At 47.8% G+C, this 21,714-nt stretch overlaps 1 protein-coding gene across 3 annotated transcripts in view; it reads left to right on the top strand.

The window, feature by feature from the left end:
- YEATS2 (YEATS domain containing 2) overlaps window positions 1-21,714 on the top strand; it is a 112,221-nt gene that overhangs the window by 24,457 nt on the left and 66,050 nt on the right. For all 3 annotated transcript variants that reach the window (XM_073581258.1, XM_073581257.1, XM_073581256.1), the window contains 8 exons: window positions 421-582; window positions 1,204-1,315; window positions 3,978-4,022; window positions 4,825-4,981; window positions 6,593-6,787; window positions 6,879-6,976; window positions 18,099-18,206; window positions 19,507-19,659. In XM_073581258.1, the coding sequence (XP_073437359.1) occupies window positions 421-582; window positions 1,204-1,315; window positions 3,978-4,022; window positions 4,825-4,981; window positions 6,593-6,787; window positions 6,879-6,976; window positions 18,099-18,206; window positions 19,507-19,659 (1,030 nt within the window). The remainder of the gene's footprint in view (window positions 1-420; window positions 583-1,203; window positions 1,316-3,977; window positions 4,023-4,824; window positions 4,982-6,592; window positions 6,788-6,878; window positions 6,977-18,098; window positions 18,207-19,506; window positions 19,660-21,714) is intronic.

Below are 21,714 nucleotides of genomic sequence, written 5' to 3'. Positions count from 1 at the left end.
TTTATGGCCTTTAGTGTGATAGCGAACTGAGTTCTAAACTGCAGCAAGTGTCCTTGGCAGGTTGCGGGATTACTGTTGCATATTGCCTTTGTAGGTCGGAATAGGTTTCCTAATTTTGTTGCCCTTTAAGCACAATAGAGAGCCACTGAAAAGAGTAACTTCCGCTTTGGTAATATAACCTGGTGATTGGTTTTATGCCAACTTTCTGATTGCCCAAGTACTGATTTCAAATACTGCATTTCAACTTTAAACAATAAAAATACTGCACCAGATTGGAGTTTATAATTGATGTACAAGCCACATGGTGATTAAAATCTAATCTGTAAAATATATACTTCCATCATATTTCATTGTATACTAATAGTACACTGTGATTGTGGATTATGCAAATCCTCGTTATCTTAATCTTTTTCTTTTAAGGTACATTCCTCCAGACAAGAGAGAAGAAAATGATCAATCTACTCACAAGTGGATGATTTATGTGAGGGGCTCTAGAAAGGAGCCCAGCATTGATCATTTTGTGAAGAAGGTTTGGTTCTTTCTGCACCCAAGCTACAAACCCAATGACCTTGTAGAAGTCAAGTGAGTTTTAGGACAAACATTTCTTGAAATTTTACCTCTTAAAATTCAATAAAAAATTACATTTTTTTTTTTATAGTAGTCCTAAAGATTTTTGCGTAGAGCTGACTAGTCACCAGGTCTTATTTAATGATGGGCCAGTCTCCCCAACTATCCTCTTGTAAATGTGCTTGATTGTGTGATGTTTGGATAAGAATCTAGTGGATGAATAACTACATGCTGATCCTTTTGGAAGATCTTCAAGAAGTACTTGTGAGTACTTTCTTATTAAGGCCACTGTACATATTAAACAAACCGGTTGAGCTCGCCCATATTGACAGGCTTCTACCACCAGCCTTACTTTATGGGGCCCTTGGCAGATGACGTCGAGGGAAATAATGATCCGGCATGTCCGATTTCAGACCTCCAATCCTTTTGTTCTCGGTGAGAAAAGCCGCCATCAGAGGAGTCTGGCTGCTGCTTTCTTACGGAGAACGCAGGAGAGAGAATAGCGAGCGCTCCTGTGTATGTGTTAGCCCAATGATCATTCAGCTGATGGCGATCTAAAGTGTATGGGGGTTTTACTCCATTTTATGCCTATGTAATACTATTGCAATTGTTCTATGAAACTTTGTTTGTCTTTAGGGAGCCCCCTTTCCACTTAACGCGCAGAGGATGGGGTGAATTTCCTGTAAGAGTCCAAATACATTTCAAAGACAACCAAAATAAGAGGATCGATATCATTCACAACCTGAAGGTATTTGGGTCTAGTCTGGAAGTCTTTCTGTACAGTTGCCAGTGACATGTATATTTGGGGATCTATTTGTATAGCTAATGGTATATAACTCATCTATGCAGTGTCAGACGTACCACTGGTGCAGCAGGTTCCGCCTGTGGGGGCAAGAGAGCTCAAACAGGACCTGATCTATACCTTGATGTTGTATTCTCTGCGTTATATTGTTTCTGAGACCAGACAATGCTGTCATCTCCCAATGTAGACCCTTTGCCTCAGTCTCAGGGGAAGGGTCCCTGGCCCGTCCACATCACTCTGACTGCGCTCAGTAGATTTAATGATTGTTGTAGATGTTCTTTGCAGGACTCAATCACAGGACATGTAATATGAAAGGCAGAAACACTAACCGTGAGCCTCACGCTGCACTGTTCTGTAGAACAGAACTTCTTCTGACTGAAGTATTGTATTGGTGTTGAGGCAGTGACCGGGCGGGTCATATGTGAGGGTCGGTATGTGTCCCGCAAAATGCGCAAAGAAGCATTGAGGCCGCGGGAGTTCATTGCAGTCGCAGGCGTAGCTGTGATTACAATGCAGAACAGAAGTGAGTGTTAGTCTTGGACAAGCTATTTGTCCAAGGCAGATTTAAAAAAAAAAAAAAACAGCCATGGGCTTTTATTTTTTAAACTGACTACAGGAAGGTAGTGGGGCAGTCCGTTTCCTCCCCCGGCCCGGCTTTCCATGTGGCCCATGGGCACAGATTCCTGTTAAGAACCCTTCAGTAAAGGGTTTGGGTCTGTCAGTTTTGGTGTTGCAAGCATGCAGAGCAGGTGACTCTGCAGAGCACTACTTGTGTGAAGCAACACAGAGTCCAGTGGAGCCAACATGCCTGGCACCCTCAGAGTACACGGCGGTGCAGTCGCCTACGGATACGGATTGTTTTATTTTCCTGGCAGTGATGTGTGTTGTGAGTTCATTTTCTGGTCTACCAGTTGTAAGTTCTCCTTCCAGGCTCCCTCTGGTGGTAACAGGAGGTAGTGAGGCCGATTTAATCAGTAGAGCTCTGCCACCTGATAATGAGGATGACGACTGGACCTCAGGAATCTCAGATTGGATTTAAGACAGCCGACGCCCTACTCTGGTTCTGGTGATTCCTTCTGCTTGTCAGGTCTTGGTTCTCAGCTCTGTTCCAGTCAGCTCAAGCTAAGTTTTTCTGCTAATGTTCACACTTGATTTTGTTGTTCTATTCAGTTTTTTGTGTGGTCAGCCAGCCCCGGCTGGGGCTGTGCTGAATTTCCACTCTTATTTAGCTGTATTTGCCAATTTGCTTTTTGTCCCTTATTAGATTGGCCTCTTTTTGCTCTGTCTCAGAATATTTAAGAGTGCTGATATAGTGGGAGAAGTCTAGTGACTTCAGGGTAAATTTTGTTATCAGAAGTGTTGGACATTATTTTGTAGGGTTTTGGGCAGATTGCAGACAGTGTCTTTCCTTTTCCTTTCTAGTTAGTTTGGGCCCCATTGTTTGCTCAGCCTATTTTCCTGCCTGTGTTTGTGTTTTCATCTTGTTTCACTGTCAATACATGTGTGGGTCTATTCCTTTGGGGTCTGCTCTGGGGCAGTTAGTTTTCCCCTTTTCTTGCTTTAGGCTTATTTAGTCCTCCGGCCGTGACGAGGCGTCTAGGTTCATCGTAGGTACGCTCCACGGCTGCTGCTAGTTGTGTGGTTAGGATCAGGGATCTGCAATCTGCATAGTTACCAACCTCTCTGGTTTTTCTGGGGCCTAGCTTGTTTAGGTTTTTTCCTCCTCGGTGACCCATTCATAACAGATGTGGAGGATACCTTGTGCTGTTTTTGTGAGTTTGGACATTAAACCACGTTTACTTTAGAACTTTTCTTGGGTCACTGCCTCATCACTGCAAAGCGTGTATACAGGTACCTCTTTATGTACCAGTGCATTATAGTCTAAAGAAAAAAAAAAAAGAAAAGTCAGAGCGTATTGTTTCCGTGTAATTGTTACTACCCCTACAATACAGTCAACACTTTATTCATTGTGATCAGTAATTTATATAATTAAAATGGCTACTTTTTTTCTAAATTTAACTTATAATAGCAGTTTATATAAATATAAAAAATATTATGTGTTGCAAAATGGAGTCTTAACAAACCACAGCTCTCAAAGAACGAGATCACAGATGGTGATATTTACATAGGGAAGGTCAAAGAAAAATAATCCTTCTGATCGTCTCAAGTGCAGCACTCAAGTTTCCATCAGTAGAAGGATTAATTTGAAAACTTTGCAGCATTTTCTGTGTGCCTAATATGAATAATTATGTCTGTATACATAGAGGTGGTATGACAGAGGGGGCCACAGGCAGGGACAGATCTAGAGTCTTTTGTACATTATTCAAGGCACCTCTAGAAAGATGAGCAAGTCTGATCCTCCTATTTCTACCATGTCAGATATCAAAAATTATATTCAATACTTTTTCCAATTTATTTGTCTGCACTGGAGTGGATGGGGGAGAGGGGTAAAACGCCATTGTTTTGATTTTGCAAGAGAGCAAGTGAAAAGTAAGATTAAACTTTCACATGGCCGCCAAAACGTAATCGGATAGTTTGTAATAAATCCCTCTTGTTCTTTCTGGAACATGTTAAGTGTATTTCACTTTTTATATTGTTTTTTTCTTAGTTGGACAGAACATACACCGGCTTACAGACACTGGGCGCTGAAACGGTACGGTTTTCTTTGTCTTTCTGAACTTTTGTAGTTCTCGGACCCTGGTTTGCTTTCATGGGGTGTTTCGTTATAATGGTGCTCATAAGTGAGTTAATGCAGGCTGTGATTTCCACTGGAATTTATTATTTGAGTAGACATCCTATATTTTGACATTTCTTATGATCATAAACTAAAGGTCCCGATTGGCAGCCATAACAACCTCCAATCAGCAACTCGTTTGCCAGTCGGCGATCGTTTAATAGCCTGTTTGCATACTCAGTCTGTGGTTCAGATGTGCACTGAACGATCGGAAATGGATCAGTTTGTTCCCCTAGGCTGCCACGGCTTTCAGCAGCACATCGACCAATATTCTTTCATGTAACAAAAAAGATCATTTCACCCTACGAACGTAATCGGCAGCCTGTTTTGACTGCATGATTTTCGTGACATGAGCATTCTTATGAACACTTTTTTATGGGAATCTTAATGTTAATGAACCCTTAAGCCCCCCATACACACTAGTCCAATGTCTGCCGAACCCACCACTATGGACAGGTTCAGGCAACAGTCTAATGTATATGGAGGACTTTGATAGATGATGGGGGAGATGAAGATATGACATGCCCAATTTCACACTGCCAAGCTCTCAGAGAATACAGGCGTGCTCAGCTGAATGAGCGTTCCTGTGTATGGGAGAGCGGGGGAAGAAGGCTATTGGCTGAATGATCAGCCGAACCATTGTTCAGCCTACGGGCATCAAACGTGTATTCGGTGGGCTTCAGTCTTCAGAAGTGTAACCATTTTTACTATATGTCTGCAGGTTGTTGAAGTTGAACTCCTTAGACACTCATTTGGAGAAGATTACCTCTGTTCACAATCTTCTACTGAATCTAGCCAGTCTGAAGGATCTGTCCCTGGACCTCCCATCGTTAAACCATCATCGCCACAAAAAGGGAGTCTTACATTAGCAGAAAAAGGTAGATTTAAAGGGAATGTGTCACCAGGTATTTGCCACTTAAACTGAGAGCAGCATAATGTAGGGATAAGAGACCCCGATTCCAGCAATGTCACTAAAGCCCCTCATACAATAGACTGTCGGCTGAATCCGCTGACCTCATCAGTTTCAAACGGTCTAATGTACGCTCATGGTTGAAACCGTTGGCACCTTTGACAGTTTTCCAGAAACTGAAGTATTTGTCCCAGAAAATTATTGCATTTACCCATGTTTTGTTGCACACATGTTTATTTCCTTTGGGTGTATTGGAAAACATAAAAAAACAGCGTACAAAAAGGCAAATTGGACATCGTTTCACACAATCCCAACCCCCAAAGTACTGCAGTGCGCAGGAGTTCGGGAAAGGTCAGAGGGGCCCAGTGACTGCGCACTGCAGTACTTTACTCTGCCCTCAACAGGACAGATAAGTGCGATGCCGGGGAGCCATGAAGCAAGCAGGAGGGCGGCATCGCAAGAAGATGGGAGGCTCCGGACCTGTGACACCCATCGGACCGGACCGCCCCCTGGGTGCGTATAATAAAACGTATTTTTCTTAACTTGCAGGTCGGATCAGGCGCTTATCTACATCATTATAGAATGTGTTAAAAACACATGTGACACGCACAAGTGTGAACAAGTTGGTAAGACAACGTTCACACCACCCACTAACTGAGACACAACAAGAAAACAGATTTGTAAAAATACTCTGCAGTAAAATATATGACAGTAATCAGCAAGTGCTGGATAACAAATACAGGGTATTTAGTCGATACATTTTTTTTGCAAAAAAATGTATACTAAGCTGCTTTACCGCGTCAAGGTAACCCGTATTGAAGCAGTCCCTATCTAATGTATTTAAAACCTGAACATCTGAACAGTGTCTAAAATGAACAGGATTCAGACAGGCGCGTCTTAGTATGGGCTTGTGGTGCAAGTTTGAGAGACCCCACCCCTCTCGTGTGGCATGCACAAAAGAGCTGTCTTGCACCACAAGCCCATACTAAGAAGCGCCTGTCCGAATCCTGTTCATTTTAGACACTGTTCAGATGTTCAGGTTTTAAATACATTAGATAGGGACTGCTTCAATACGGGTTACCTTGACGCGGTGAAGCAGCTTAGTATACATTTTTTTGCTAAAAAACGTATCGACTAAATACCCTGTATTTGTTATCCAGCACTTGCTGATTGTCATATATTTTACTGCAGAGTATTTTTACAAATCTGTTTTCTTGTTGTGTATCATTATAGAATGTGGTAGATAAGCCCTGAAAGGCAGTGGCCACATCTTATAGTGGCCAAACCTGGTGACAGGTTCCCTTTAAGAAAATGTGTAATGGCAATAATTTTCTGGAAGAAATACTTTATGTTCTGGAACAACTTCAAGGGTGTGACCACTTTTGGTCATGAATGTATATATGGGAGCCCCGGATAAATTGTCAGGAGGGGGTCAACATCGATTGAGTTTGCACTGCTGGAGATAAGCTTAGGCTAAGTGTATCTTTAAGCAGGGATTTGAGTTAAGAGGACCCCAATGGACATTCATCTGTTTCCTGTGTTTTATGTATAGACTAATATATATATATTTTTTTATAAGGTTATGATTCATCAGATCCCACATTTACACCCACAAAAGTGACCCAGAGGTTCACAATTGGAGCACAGGGCAGCACCGCTTTCCAGCCCATCACTGCCAGCTGTAAGATTGTCCCCCAAGCTCAGGCAGCAGGACTGGCTGAGTCGCCCGGGAAATCTTTCCAGCCAATTACAATGAGCTGTAAAATAGTGTCTGGTAAGGCTCCTCGATTCTCTTACTTTTATTTCTTTGTTTCTCTGTTAATAAATGTTCTAAAATTTTTAAATGGATTCTTCTTCAATGTTAGGTAGCCCGACAAGCAAGCTCTCCAATGTATCCCAAGCGGGGACACGTTCCCCTTTACCCAAGATTCATGGTAGCAGTTTCATAACTCAAAATATAAAGGTAAAGGTTAATTTTAATGCATTTTAAATTTAGGTGAGATGTTTTGTTTCCACTGAGTCAACTCCTCAATGAGCCAGACTAGAAGGCCTCTATAGGAGTGGTACCTCTCCTGGTGAGCTCAGCCGTCCTTGTATTAAATAGAAGCCATTCATCGGAGTGACTACATAGGGTTTATTTTGTTTAATCCATTCATAACTGGGCAATTTTTTTTTGTAAATATTTGGCCGAGTGCTATGTGATGTTTTATTGGATAGCTCTCAGCCCAATGTTATACTGTGGGACAATGCAGATTATTATTATTATTTATTTATATAGCACCATTGATTCCATTTTGCTGTACATGAGAAGAGGTTGCATACAAATTACAGATATCACTTACAGTAAACTAACAATGACAGACTGATACAGAGGGGAGAGGACCCTGCCCTTTCGTGCTTGCATTCTACAGGATGGTGGGGAAGGAGACAGTAGGTTGGGAGGTTGCAGCAGCTCCGGTGTTGGTTGAGGCGGTAGCTCCGGTAGTGGTGAGGAGGCAGCGGGGTCATTGCAGGCTGTAAGCTTCCTTGAAGAGGTGGGTTTTCAGGTTCCGTCTGAAGGATCCGAATGTAGTTGATGGTCGGACGTGTTGGGGCAAAGAATTCCAAAGGATGGGGGATATTTGGGAGAAGCCTTGGAGGCAGTTGGATGAGGAGCAAATAAGTGTGGAGGAGAGAAGCGGTCTTGGGAGGACCGGAGATTACGTGAGGGAAGATATGGGGACATTAGTTCAGAGACATATGGAGGAGACAGGTTATAGATGACCTTGTAGGTCAGTATTAGTAATTTGAACTGGATATTCTGAGGGAATGGGAGCCAGTGAAGAGAATTGCAGAGGGGAGAAGCGGAGGAGTAGCGAGGAAGAGATGAATTAGTCGGGCAGCAGAGTTAAGGATTGACTGGAGAGGTGCGAGGATGTTAGCAGGGAGGACACAGAAAAGGATGTTAACATAGTCGAGGCGGGAGATGATGAGGGCATGGACGGATTCTGGAGATATTTTTGAGCTGGAGGCGACAGGAGGAGGAAAGAGCTTGGATGTGTGGTTTGAAGGGCAGGGCAGAGTCTAGGGTTACTCCGAGGCAGCGGACTTCTGGTACGGGGGAAAGCGTGATGTCGTTAATTGTGATAGGTCAGGTAAGGAAGATCTGTGAGATGGGGGAAAGAGGATGAGTTCAGATTTGTCCACATTGAGTTTGAGGAAGCGAGAAGAGGAGGATATGGCTGATGGCCACTCTGGGTTTCTGGACAGCAGAGAGGTGACGTCTTGGTCAGAGAGAGAGATCTGAGTGTCATCAGCATAAAGGTGGTACTGGAATCCATGGGACTTTGAGTTGCCCCAGGCCACATGTGTAGATTGAGAAGAGTAGGGGTCCTAGAACAGAGCCTTGGGGGACTCCAACAGAGAGAGGGTGAGATGAGGAGGTAGTGTGGGAGTGGGAATATGCAGTTGGAAAGGTATGAGGAAATCCAGAATATGGCGAGGTCTTTGATGCAAAGGAGGAGAGGATCTGTAGTAGGAGACAGTGGACAGGTCTAGAAGGAGGAGTATAGAGTATTGTCCGTTAGCTTTGGCTGTAAGTAGGTCATTAGTAATTTTGGTCAGGGCTGTCTCAGTGGAGTGATGGGGGCGGAAACCAGACTGTAGATTGTCAAAGAGCAAGTTAGATGAGTGGTGGGAGGAAAGTTCAGCGTGGACGTGCTGCTCCAGGAGTTTGGAAGCGAATGAGAGCCGCGATATTGGGTGATAGCTGGACACAGCGGTTGGGTCGAGGGTTGGCTTTTTAAGGATAGACGTGATTGTGGCATGTTTGAAAGCAGAAGGGAAGGTACCAGAAGTTAGCGATAGGTTGAAGAGGTGGGTTAGGAATGGGATAAGAGTGGTGGTGAGGTTGGGGAGGAGATGGGATGGGGTCGAGTGCACAGGTTGTGAGGTGTGATTTGGAGAGGAGACAATTAAGCTCCCCTTCAGTGATGTTAGATAGGGAGATTATGGGGTTTGGGCATTGGTCTGATATAAAAAGGGGTTGTGGTGGTTAAGCAATGAAGACTTTCCTTGTTTGGTCGATCTTATTTTTGAAGTGTGTGTGTGGAAGAGTCCTCAGCAGAGATGAGGGAGGTTGGTTGGGGCAGTGGTGGGTGGAGGAGGGAGTTCAAAGCTTTGAATAACTGTTATTGGAGTTGTAGGATAGGGAAGATACAAGGGTTGTGAAATAGGCTTGTTTAGCAGAGGTGAGGGCAGATTTGAAAGTGAGTGTTGCCTATTTGAATGCAGTGAAGTCGTCTTGCGAATTTGTTTTCTTCCAACGCCGCTCTGCAATCCTGGACACTTCCCGGAGTTTTTTTAGTGGTGTTATTGTGCCAGGATTGTCTGTTAATACGTCACATTCTGCCATGAACCAGGGGGGCAACCGCGACAAGAGCTCATGTGAGAGTGGCATTGTAGAAAAAAGTGGCACTGTCTGTGTAATGGAGTGAGGCTATGGATGCCAGTGGTAGAATAGAGCCAGAGAGTTTGTGGCTGTCTAGGTGTGCGAGGTTTCTGCGGGGGGGGTGCATGTTGCTGAACATGGGTGACAGGAGAGGAGGACAGGGATGATAAAGTAAGTAGATGGTGGTCAGAGGGAGAGGGGAAGTGGTGAAGTTAGCAGAGGCGGGTGAAGACCAGGTCTAATGTATGTCCGTCTGTGCGGGTGGCTGAGGAGGAGCACTGAGTAAGTCCAAAAGATGAATTAAGGGACAGGAGTTTGGAGGCTGCTGACTGAAGGGTATCAGTAGGGATGTTGAAGTCACCCATTATATTGGGGATGTCAGTGGAAAGAAAGTGAAGAAGCCAGGTAGAGAATTAGTCAATGAATGCAGTGGCCGGGCCCAGAGGTAGGTATACGACGGCCACTTGGAGGTTGGAGGGAGAGTAGATGTGGACAGAGTGGACTTCGAAAGAGGGGAGGATTATGGAGGGAAGAGATGGAATTGGGTTAAAGGTGCAGTTAGAAGAAAGGAGAAGACCCCCTCCTCCACCATGTCTGTTGCTAGGGCGAGGAGTGTGGGTGAAATGGAGGCCGCCGTAAGCGCGGCAGGGGAGGTGGTGTCAGCCATGTTTCTGTGAGGCCGAGGAAGGCAAGATTGCAAGAGAGAAAGAGGTCATGAATCACATGAAGCTTATTGCAGATGGAGCGGGCATTCCAGAGTGCTCCAAAGAGGGGGAGCAGGGGAGTGGACGTCAAGGGCACAGGTTTTATGTTGGAAAGATTGCGGTAGTTCTTATTAGTTAGTGAGCGGTAGGAAGGGGTGGTAATGGGAGGTATGAGCTGTGGGGGTCCAGGATTGGGAGATATGTCACCAGCAGTGAGGAGAAGCAGAGAAAGGAAGAGCAGGTGGGAGAAGGAGAGTGGGCGGCTTGTTTTATTAGGACAGATGTGAGGTTGAGGAGCAGGTCGGCAGAGGAGGTCAGGGGTCAGGTGGAGAGGTTAGAGGGAAGGGGAGATGATTATTTGGTTAGCGGGTGCTTGGGGTTTGGGGATAGCGAAGGAGAGTGAGGATTAATGGAGCAAACACTGTGAGGGCATATGTAAACATGGTGAAGGCGTAAGAGGGTTAATAGAAAAGCCAGGTTCAAGTAATAAATGCTTACTCAGAAGACATCCCTGAAAGAGACAGATTCACAGTGTGTGGTCATGACTCCTGCCGTGACTAACTGCCGTTGAAATAACTGCAGCTTTTCAATACTTTAGCTGCAGTGATACTTACTCTGTCGCCTTATTGGGGGACACAGCACCGTGGGTGTTATGCTGCTGTCCACTAGGAGGCGACACTATGCATAATCTGAAAAAGATTAACTTTGGCTCCTCCTCTGCAGTATACACCCCTGGACGGCATCAGCCTTCTCCAGTTTTTGCTTAGTGTCGCAAGGAGGCACACCTAAGAGTTTTTACTCCGTTTTTTTCCTTGATTTTTTTTTTCAACGGATTACAGATGAAGAAAAGCGGGTCCCCAGCGAGACTCCCGGCATGGCTCCCTCCTCGGTCCCCTATTAAGGGGTACCCGGTTGAGGTCGAGACGGCTATTCCCCATGTCGCTCCTTCCCCAGTCCCTCGGGTACTGGCTCGAAGTCGAGACCCCCCTCCTTCCCCAGTTCCCTTGGGCTCTGGGTTGAGGTCGAGGATAGGATGAAGCCCCCCTGACGGTGACAGCAGCACCCTCCCTAATCCCCGTCTGGGGGCATTAGGTTGAGACACCGCAGGTAGGGCCTGTATCAGGCACCATTCGGCCACTTACAAGTCCAGGGACCCCAGCCCAGCTGCGGGCTCCTGTTGGGACCGGGGGAGGTGCAGGCAGGCATGGCACTTGTCAGAGACAGGGCTCCCTGCGCCCCTGTCTCTGTGGCAGCACCAGCTGCATAGCGCCTCAAAGGGACCCCCCACAGGGCCCAGGTGGCGCTCATGTCCCCACCGCTAGCCTGCCGTTCAATCCGGGGGGGTCTGGTTTGAATCCGACCCCCCCCCCCCCCCCCCCTGGACAACCGCGCCGTCCTGGAGCCCTTCTGGGCATGAGGAATCAAATTTAGGCCACGGCTTCGGCCTAGCCGAAGTCGCCGCCCTATTCCCGCCCCCTGGCCCGCCCCCCGGATGACGAAAATGACACTCTGCAGTGTCATAGAAGGGGCGGATCGAGGCAGGAAGGGCGCGCTTTTACATAGCTCAGCGCACCCTTTTCAGCTCTCCGCCCCTTCCCCCTCCACCTCAGAATCTCGGTGACCATCTTGCTGCAGCAGGAAACATAGCTGACAGCCATACAACAGTCTCCGGGGGGCACAGGACTGTGATTTGTCGGCGCTGGACTTAAGGGCACACTGGTGGGGTAAGATCACAGCTGGGTTCTCTTTACTCAGCTGTGCATTCATATTACCTATAAGTTCTCCCCTTTGCATAGCCCCTGTAGGACCCCTGCTAGCCAGCCTCTGTGCATGATGCCGGGCTCAAGGAAGAAAACCAGGCAAGAGCATTCTGCACAGCCTGCAAGACCACTCCCCAGACCCACACTGCCGGGACTGTGTCCAAAACACTGGATCAGAACCAACGCTTCTGCGTCTTCTTCCATACCGGAATGGGCTACTCAGATGTTGCAGTCTATAACACAGTCCATACATAGCCTGACCTCTACACTACTGCAGGCTTTGCAGGGTCATGTCTCGGCTATGAACGTTACCCAGGCCACCGGCCGTTCTAGGCCGAGCGTGACTGCATTCGTCAGGTGGCGGCCGCTAAGCAGCTTGAGCCTTGGCCGGAACCCAAATGGGAGACCAGCCCGCGCTAGCAGGTCCGGGGTCATGCGTTTAAATCTCGGGGACATGCCACTTCCGACAGTCTCAGACGTAAGCGGACCCACAGGTCGCATTCATCTGCGTCCTCACATAGCACTCGGTCGTCCCCCTCCAGGAAGAGACACAGTGGCTCCAGGTCACCTAGTCCGTCCCCTGACAGAGACAGACAATGCGGATCTCCGCAACGATTTCCGACCACAGACTCGGAAGGCATATGTGACTCTAACCCAGACAACGAAACAGAGAATTATCTTGTCTCTTGTCCCCCTAGCAATACCGCAATAGTTGAGGATATCGTCTCTTCCATCCTTCGGGTGCTGGACATTTCAGATCCAACCCCGGAAGCACCAAAACACAAGATTTCCTTTGAAAGTGTTCAGAAACCATCGAAGGTCTTCCCTAATCACCCGGAATTTCAAAAAATCCTTTCTAAGCATTTTTTGCAGCCTGAGAAAAAATTCGCCAATCGCAAGTATTGGGAAGCAAATTACCCCTTTCCACAGAAAGACACCAAGGATTGGACCGATTCGCCTGAAGTGGACCCTCCAGTCTCTAGGCTGGCAGCACAAACGCTTCTCTCGCTGCCAGACAGTTCAACCCTCAAGGACACAGCAGACAGACAAGTCGAACGCATGGCTCGTTCAATCTTTGAAGCGGCAGGTGCCTCTTTGGCTCCCGCATTTGCTTCAGTTTGGGCAGCCAAGGCCATCATGGCTTGGGCTGATCTATATTGCAAAAGGGCCTTCAACCGTCAAATCCTCAGCTGGCAGACCAGGCGGTGCAAATTGCAGTGGTGGCAGATTACATGGTCCATGCAGCGTTGGACTCTGCAAGAGGAATAGCGGGAATAGCATCAAACGCCATCACAATCCGGCGTATTCTCTGGCTAAGAGAATGGAAAGCGGACGCGGCCTCAAAAAAGTCCTTAACAAATCTCCCGTACTTCAGTGGCCGTCTTTTCGGTGGAAAGCTGGATACAATGATATCCAATGCTACGGGGGCAAAAGTACTTCTCCAACTAAGACCAAAACGCACGTTTAAAAGGCGTAATCAATCTAGTTTCCGATCCTTTCGGAATTCTTCAGGCTGGTCCGTCTCACGCCCAGCACAAAACCGTAATCGTTCCCCCCGCAGGGACAACACACGTGCGGCACAGAGGCCGGACAGGAACTGGCAATCAAAGACAAGCCAGGCAAAACCTAAAGGAGGAAAACCTCAGACTTTTCCCTCATCCTGACTCATGCCCTCTGGAAGACACCCCACTTGTAGGCGGACGACTGCTACTCTTTCAGCAGGTCTGGCTGCCTATTACAGAAGACAAGTGGGTCAAGGAAATAGTGTCTTCAGGATACAAAATCGAGTTTACTACCAGCCCACCGCACAGGTTTTTTCCCTCTGTCCCTCCAAAATCCCCGCTCAAAGCTCAGGCCTTCCGTCAAGCGGTTTCTTTCCTCCTGCGAGCAGGAGTCATAGTGCCAGTCCCAGCAGAAGAGCGCTTCCGAGGGTTCTACTCCAACCTGTTCGTAGTGCCCAAGAAGGGAGGCAGCGTCCGACCCATACTAGACCTCAAGCAACTCAACAAGTATGTTCGAGTTCGTCACTTCCGCATGGAATCCCTCCGGTCAATAGTTGCGTCTATGGAAAAAGGAGAATATCTTGCCTCCATAGACATACAGGACGCATACCTGCATATACCGATTGCTCCCGCCCATCAGAGGTTTCTCAGATTCGCAATCAACCAAGACCATTACCAGTTTGTGGCCCTCCCGTTCGGTCTCGCCACGGCTCCCAGAACATTTACAAAGGTCATGGCAGCTACCATGGACGTTCTGCACTCCAGAGGCATAGTAGTCGTTCCATACCTGGACGACCTTCTCATCAAGGCCCCCACCCTCAAGGACTGCGAGGTCAACGTCTCGATCACGATCGACACTCTGACGCGCCTGAGATGGTTAGTCAATTTACAGAAGTCCTCGACTACCCCGAGTCAGTCTCTGACCTTCCTGGGGATGCTATTCGACACCTCCAAGGGTCTGGTGATCCTCCCCAGGGAAAAGGCACTGGCTGTCTGTCTGGGAGTTCACACACTCCTCCGCAAGTCCCCCAGATCTCTCCGGTATGCCATGAGTACTTGGCAGGATGGCAGCAGCAATGGAGGCGGTACCATTTGCCCAGTTTCACCTCAGACCCCTTCAACTGGCCATCCTCAAGTCCTGGGACAGGAATCCGTTCTCCCTCGACAGGGAGTTCCGGTTATCAGCAAACACCAGGAGGTCCCTGCACTGGTAGCTCAAGCCAACCTCGCTTGCAAGGGGAAAATCCTTTCTCTCCGGTCAATGGAAGGTTTTGACCACCTACGCAAGCCTTATGGGTTGGGGCGCGGTGCACCTACATCAGAGCGCAAGGCAGGTGGTCACCAAGGGAATCGACCATGCCACTCAACATCCTGGAAATTCGGGCCATCTTCCTGGCGTTGAAAGCCTTCCATCACTTGCTGGCAGACTCTCATATCAGAGTGCAGTCGGACAATGCCACGGCAGTGGCATACGTGAACCATCAAGGTGGCACCCGCAGCATCCAGGCGATGACCGAAGTAACGCGTATCCTACAATGGGCGGAGGCTGCAAGGTCGGTACTCTCCGCGGTCCACATTCCGGGTGTGGACAACTGGGAAGCCGACTATCTCAGCCGACAAGGAATGGACTCGGGGGGAATGGTCTCTCCATCCCGAAGTCTTCTGTCAGATCTGTCATCGTTGGGGGACCCCGGACGTGGATCTGATGGCATCCCATCTCAAGGCCAAGGTTCCCAATTTCATGGCCAGGACGCGCGATCCGCGGTCGCTCGGAGCAGATGTCCTGGTTCAGGACTGGACCCAGTTCCAGCTTCTGTACATTTTTCCACCCCTCCCCCTGATCTCCAGAGTCCTGAGGAAGATCAAACAAGAGGGTGTTCCCACCATTCTGATCGCTCCAGACTGGCCCAGGCGTACATGGTACGCCGACGTCGTGCAACTCACAGCAGACGCCCCCTGGCGTCTCCCCACACGTCCCGACCTCCTGTCACAAGGCCCGTTCTTCCACCAGAACTCAGGGGCTCTCAATTTGACGGCGTGGCCATTGAGACCTGGGTTTTGACCCAAGCAAGTTTTTCACCGGACGTTGTTAAAACCATGATCAGGGCTTGAAAGCCGACTCCAGCCAGGATTTACTATCGTACCTGGAAGATTTTCTTCACATGGTGCGACTCTCGTGGGCAGATTCCACTTCCCTATTCTCTTCCAAAGGTCCTCGGTTTCCTTCAGTCAGGCCTGGACGCCGGGCTATCCCTGGGCTCGCTGAAGAGCCAGGTGTCAGCGCTCTCAGTGCTCTTTCAGAGGCGTATTGCTAACAAGCCGCAAGTGAAGACTTTTCTCCAAGGGGTTTCCCGATTGGTTCCCCCCTACAAACGTCCGTTGGAGACGTGGGATCTCAACCTGGTCTTGACAGCACTACAGTCACCTCCTTTTGAACCCCTTAGGGTGGTCTCACTCCGCTTTCTATCACAGAAAGTGGTTTTTCCTGGTGGCAATCACCTCGCTACGCAGGGCGTCTGAACTTTCAGCTCTTTTCCTGCAGACAACCCTTCCTGGTTTTTCACCAGGACAAGGTGGTTCTCCATACAGTACCATCCTTCCTTCCGAAGGTCGTGTCCAGCTTCCACCTCAATGAGGAAATATCACTACTGTCTCTTTGCCCGGCTCCCGTTCATAGGGTAGAGAAGGCTCTGCATACGCTTGACCTTGTCAGGGCATTGCGTATTTACGTGTCTAGGACTGCTTCCTTCTGGAAGTCTGATTCACTTTTCCTTCTTCCAGAAGGCGTTCGCAAGGGCCTACCGGCTTCCAAAGCCACCCTTGCTAAGTGGATCAAGTCCACCATTCAAGAGGCTTACCGCCTCAACAATTCTCCCCTTCCGGCCGGTATCACGGCACACTCTACGCGGGCGGTAGGGGCCTCTTGGGCCATTCGGCATCAAGCCTCAGCACATCAAGTGTGTAAGGCAGCCACTTGGACTAGCCTGCACACATTTACAAAACACTACAGAGTGCATACCCAGCCCTCAGCGGATGCGAGCCTGGGTAGACGGGTCCTGTAGGCGGCAGTACCCCAAGTCTAGAGGACTGTCAGCACAATATTCGTCCACTGCTTCCCACCCCGGGACTAGTTTGGGACGTCCCACGGTTCTGTGTCCCCCAATAAGGCGACAGAGTAACGGAGATTTTTGTGTACTCACCGTAAAATCTCTCTCTCTTAGCCTTTAATTGGGGGACACAGCTCCCACCCTGTTGCCCTTGCGGGTCGTTGTTACGGTTGGGTTCTCATATTGTTGTTTGAGCCTGTTTATAGTAGCCTTTTTTTACAGGCATGGTTATTTTTCTGGTATAGTCCTCCTAATGCTTTTGCACAAAACTGGAGAAGGCTGACGCCGTCCAGGGGTGTATACTGCAGAGGAGGAGCCAAAGTTAATCTTTTTCAGATTATGCATAGTGTCGCCTCCTATTGGACAGCAGCATAACACCCACTGTGCTGTGTCCCCCAATTAAAGGCTAAGAGAAAGAGATTTTACGGTGAGTACAAAAAAATCTCCTTTTTGCTGCAGGGAAACACGTGCCAGACCCCACACGCGTGCCCTCCCTTAGGATGCTACTAAATATATAGGACTGAGTAGAGGATCAGGAGAAAGGGATTGTGGGGACTGTTTTGGGATAAACTAGCAATTGGATAGCACACCAGGGGGGAGGTTAGATGTTCAAAGGCACTGGGCCTGGCTACATCCATATACTGTAACACCTTGTACCAGATAACATCTCTACTGACCCCAACATGGAGATACAGCAGTAAGTATTGAGTACAATGCAACAAATGAATTTAGCAAAGATTCAGCAGGCACTGTTATATACCATTAAAGGAAATGTTGCAGGATGGTAAGCATCAGATGACAGCAAGCAGAGATTGTACCATTAAAGGAAATGTTGCTGGATGGTAAGCATCAGATGACAGCAAGCAGAGATTGTAGCAGAGATTGTACCTGTGTGAAGAGAGGAGATGGATGTTAATTCTTAGCCGTTGAAATAACTGTAGCTTCTCGATACTTTAGCTGCAGTGATACTTTTGCTGCAGGGAGACACGTGCCAGACCCCACACGCGATCTGTGATTTCTTTTGCCATGCTGAAACCATCGTAGCCTACTGCAAGTTCATACGATAATCGGATCACGCGCCCATACAGGTCTATAAATGCATGTCAAACATCTGTGTGCAGTTCAACATTCATGGACAGAGACGATGGAGAAATTATATTCTCTGTCTTCTTTACACTTGTGATGCAATTCTCACTGTCACCCACCGCGTGTAGGCTCCTGAATATGATCCATACCCCAGCTTGCAACATATGCCATACACATATGTTCTGTCAAGAAGAGGTTAAAAGAAATAAATCGTAAATGAAAAAGTCATAAAATTGTAGGGTTTGTTTTCGGCTATATAATAGAAATCCAATTAGTATTCACAAGAAGTAAGTCAGAGATAGAAGGGAGTGTTACTTTAGGATCAGACTACATACATGGTTTATACATAGCATTAGATTGGCTCCCGACATAGGACCTTTCTTTGCTCTCGTTCCTTCTCTGCCTCTCTACATAGTTTGTGAATGTATTTTTTGTAATTTTATAGCTAATAATTTCCACAGATAACCACACATCTTACACGTTCCCTTCCCTCTTAGCAGGAGGAGTCTCTCTTTGCAGCAATGCCTCCTCTTTGTCCTATTGGAAGTCATTCTAAGGCTCAGAGTCCAAAACCAGTGTCCGGAGGACTCGGGGCTTTCACAAAGGTAACATTACTTATTGTCCTTGGCACTGTGATCCGTTATGTGATGATGCAGTGAATTCTGTTTGCTGTTGTGAAGATGGAAGGAAAGAGGAAAAGATTAAGTTTTGTTTTTTTGATTTTTTTTCAAATAAAAATGTAGGTCATTTACATACATTTTTCTCTTTTCTTGAAAACCATTAGGACTGTTTTTTGTGTATGGCCTTGGCTGTGGGGAGGGGGGTTGACTGCTGGGGAATTAGGCATTTTTTAATTTAAAGGGAATCTGTCACCCCTTTTTTGAGATATCATATAATGATATCATTCAATTGTGTGTCACATAAGGATTCTCTTAGTACTTTTGCTTCCCCCTGACCCCGCACCTTTCATGCATAAATACCTTTTTTATATCGGTTCAGATGTATGTAAACTGCCGCTGTCCGGTCCGCTGGGCGGGGCTTATTCACCTGCTCCCCCCTCCCTGTCTTGCTCTATGCATTTCTTCTTGTGTAGTGCAAGACAGGGAGGAGGAGGGGAGCAGGTGAATAAGCCCCGCCCAGCGGACCGAACCGTGGCAGTTTACATACATCTGAACCGATATAAAAAAGGTATTTATGCATGAAAGGTGCGGGGTCAGGGGAAAGCAAAAGTACTAAGAGAATCCTTATGTGACACACAATCGAATGATATCATTATATGATATCTCAAAAAAGGGGTGACAGATTCCCTTTAAATTAAAGCTTTTTTTTTTTTTTTTTTACTGGAGTGGAACTTTAATTGTAATTCCCTCTGCTCCCTGTCTCGTATTCGCCTGCTGCAACCTACATCTTTTTCCAGCGTCACTCCCATTGGTCTGCAGTCAAGTGACCTGCTGGGTGCTCCAGTGTTTCATGGAGCGCTTTGGAGGTCACTTCTCAATACATCTGATGAAAGCCACGTTCTGGCCTCGCTCTGACTCTCAGACATGCATTGAGTGTTTGTGACGTAACTTCTGAAATCCGGTCAGTCAGAAGCTACTGTCACAAGATGGTGCCACGGGACTGGATTGGCGTCAGTAAAAGGTTAAGCCTATGGAAGGTAAGTATAAGAACGGGGACAGGGTGCTTACATTTAAAGCGCCACTCCTGTGCTGAAAAAAAACAAAACACTGGTGGTGCTTTAGCATCCTGATGGCATTAGAAATAATTCCCTAAGGCATCGTATACATTTAATTTATCTTTTTATTTTTCAAACTGTACTGATTGGACTGTGATCATTCTTGTGGCTTGCTAGACTTGGGAACCAGTTGCATTGGAGACTGAACCACAATGTACTGCTTCTTTTAGGTGATTATTAAGCAGGAGCCGATTGAACCTTCTCAACAACAAGAAACTCCCTCTACTTCACAGCCATCTCTCCCGCAGATTGTTACTGTGAAGGGTAACCAAATGATTTCAGTTTCCCCCCAGAAGACCATAAATACTGCAGAGGGGTCTAAGGTAGGTTCTTCTTACAGTTATGTGTATTTTACTTGCACCATCTGTGTTTCCCACCAAAGACCTTTTTGCAGGTGGTATCATCAATTGTTTGGGTCTGACCCTGCTAACCCTCTACTTAGAAGAACAGGGATCTCAATCTGTTTTGTAAATCCTGATGCTGATGGCTGTGGTTATATTTGGTCACCTCTCCTCTAACGGGGGCTTTAGTCCCTGTTCCTGGATACTGCAGCTGCCTTACCTGATGTTCTTGGAGTCAGGGAGTTCCAATTTGCCTGATAGGTTATAGCTTCATCGATGAGAACCTGGCCTGTCAGACATTTATGTCATATCCCCAGACTGTACAATTAATGCGTTTGATGGGAAAATCGCTCTTGTATTAATATTTCTTATTCGCCTCATTGGGGGACACAGACCATGGGTGTTATGCTGCTGCCACTAGGAGGACACTAAGCAAAAACAGAAAAGATTAGCTCCTCCTCTGCAGTATACACCCTCTGCTGGCTCTAGCTTGAACCAGTTCTTGCTTAGTGTCTGTAGGTGGCACTTGGGTCTGGCTTCAGACCCCAACGTTTTTATTTTCCTTTCTCCTGCTCCTCATTGGGGAGAGTACACACAAAAATCCCTATTTTTGATTTTTCTGTGAATTTTTATTTTTTAATTACCGGAGTGAAGGGGGTGATGGATTCTTTCAAGGGTCCGATCTCCCCCAAATCATCAACAGGCGAGAACGCGGAGTGTCGCCTCCCCGTACCCTCTCCTGCAACGACTGGAAGCCATGCCTGAACTCACTTTAGGGGCGATGGTTCCTTCACGGTCCCGTTCTCCCCACACCAGCAACAGGCAAGCATATGGAGTGTTGCCTCCATGTATCCTCTCCTGGAGCAAGGCCTATAGCCGGGCAACTTGCCTGTTTTTTTTTTTTTCAACGATATACAGAGGCTCCCATCTATTGGCGTCCATGCAGCCCCCACTTTATCACCACTGTTTCAAAGCGGATGATGGAAGGAGGCGGACAATTCCTTCTCCACCTCCTTGTCAAAGGGATGGTGGATTGAGGGTGGACTATGTGATAGCACCCAGCTCTGCTACATCTGCGGTGGTACATCCTACAGCACACAGCTCTGCTACACCTGCGGTGGTACATCCTGCAGCACCCAGCTCTGCTATACCTGCGGTGGCACATCCTGCAGCACCCAGCCCTGCGACACCTGCGCTGGCACATGCTGTGGCACCCAGCTCTTCTACATATGCGGTGGCACATCGGGCAAGTGCACCGTCGAGTGGCGGCAGCAGGGCGCGGTATGGGGGGCGCAGAGGGTCTTGGTCCCATGGGAGGGGTGTCCTGGGTTCCGACAGTCATTTCCCGTTTTTTCGGTTCTCTTAGGCCTAAGCGCCGGTCGGCGCCGAAAATTTAGTCCCCGGCTTCTAGCTGGACTAGGCCGCATCTTGTAACTCCGCCCACAGGCCGGCGGCTCCTCCCACGATTCAGGCGCTTCTCGTCCTCAATGAGAAGCGCCCTTTTTATTCTAGTCGGCCAACTTCCCTAATTACATAAGGGGAACCCCGGTCTCCGGCGACTGCGGGGGGGCAATTTCCCTGAAGAATACCGCTGTGAGCAGCGCTGAGGGACACCATCATTGGGACACAGGACCTGGGTAAGCTGCATAACTGTGCTTAATCTCTTCTCTGCAGTATTGCCTGCCCCCTTGTTTTCCCCCAGTGCAATACCTTACAGGGGCCGTCAAGGGTACATTATACCACAATCTAAGACAGGGGTCTCAAACACGCGGGCCATATGCGGCTCCTGAGGCAGGCATCTGCGGCCCGCGGTGAACCACATGTCTCACTCCGAGGCAGGGGGAAGGTACGCATTCAGGAGCGGTGATGGCATTGGCTGTTCTGTGTGCACACGACCTGTTATGAGGTCACAGGAGGGGGAGGAGTCGGGTCACATGATCAGGAGCCTCAGAGTGTGCAGGACGCTGTTGTCTGTGTGCTGGGTGTCATGGTGCTGGTTGAAGGTAAGTTTATGCGTGGGGTCAGGAGGGGTTTACA

The sequence above is a fragment of the Dendrobates tinctorius genome, unplaced genomic scaffold (genome assembly GCF_039654945.1).
Source record: "Dendrobates tinctorius isolate UK_male_01 unplaced genomic scaffold, ASM3965494v1 ptg000069l, whole genome shotgun sequence".
NCBI lineage: Eukaryota > Metazoa > Chordata > Amphibia > Anura > Dendrobatidae > Dendrobates > Dendrobates tinctorius.
Note: the sequence above shows the minus strand (reverse complement) of the source record. Positions and strands in the feature narration are given on the sequence as shown.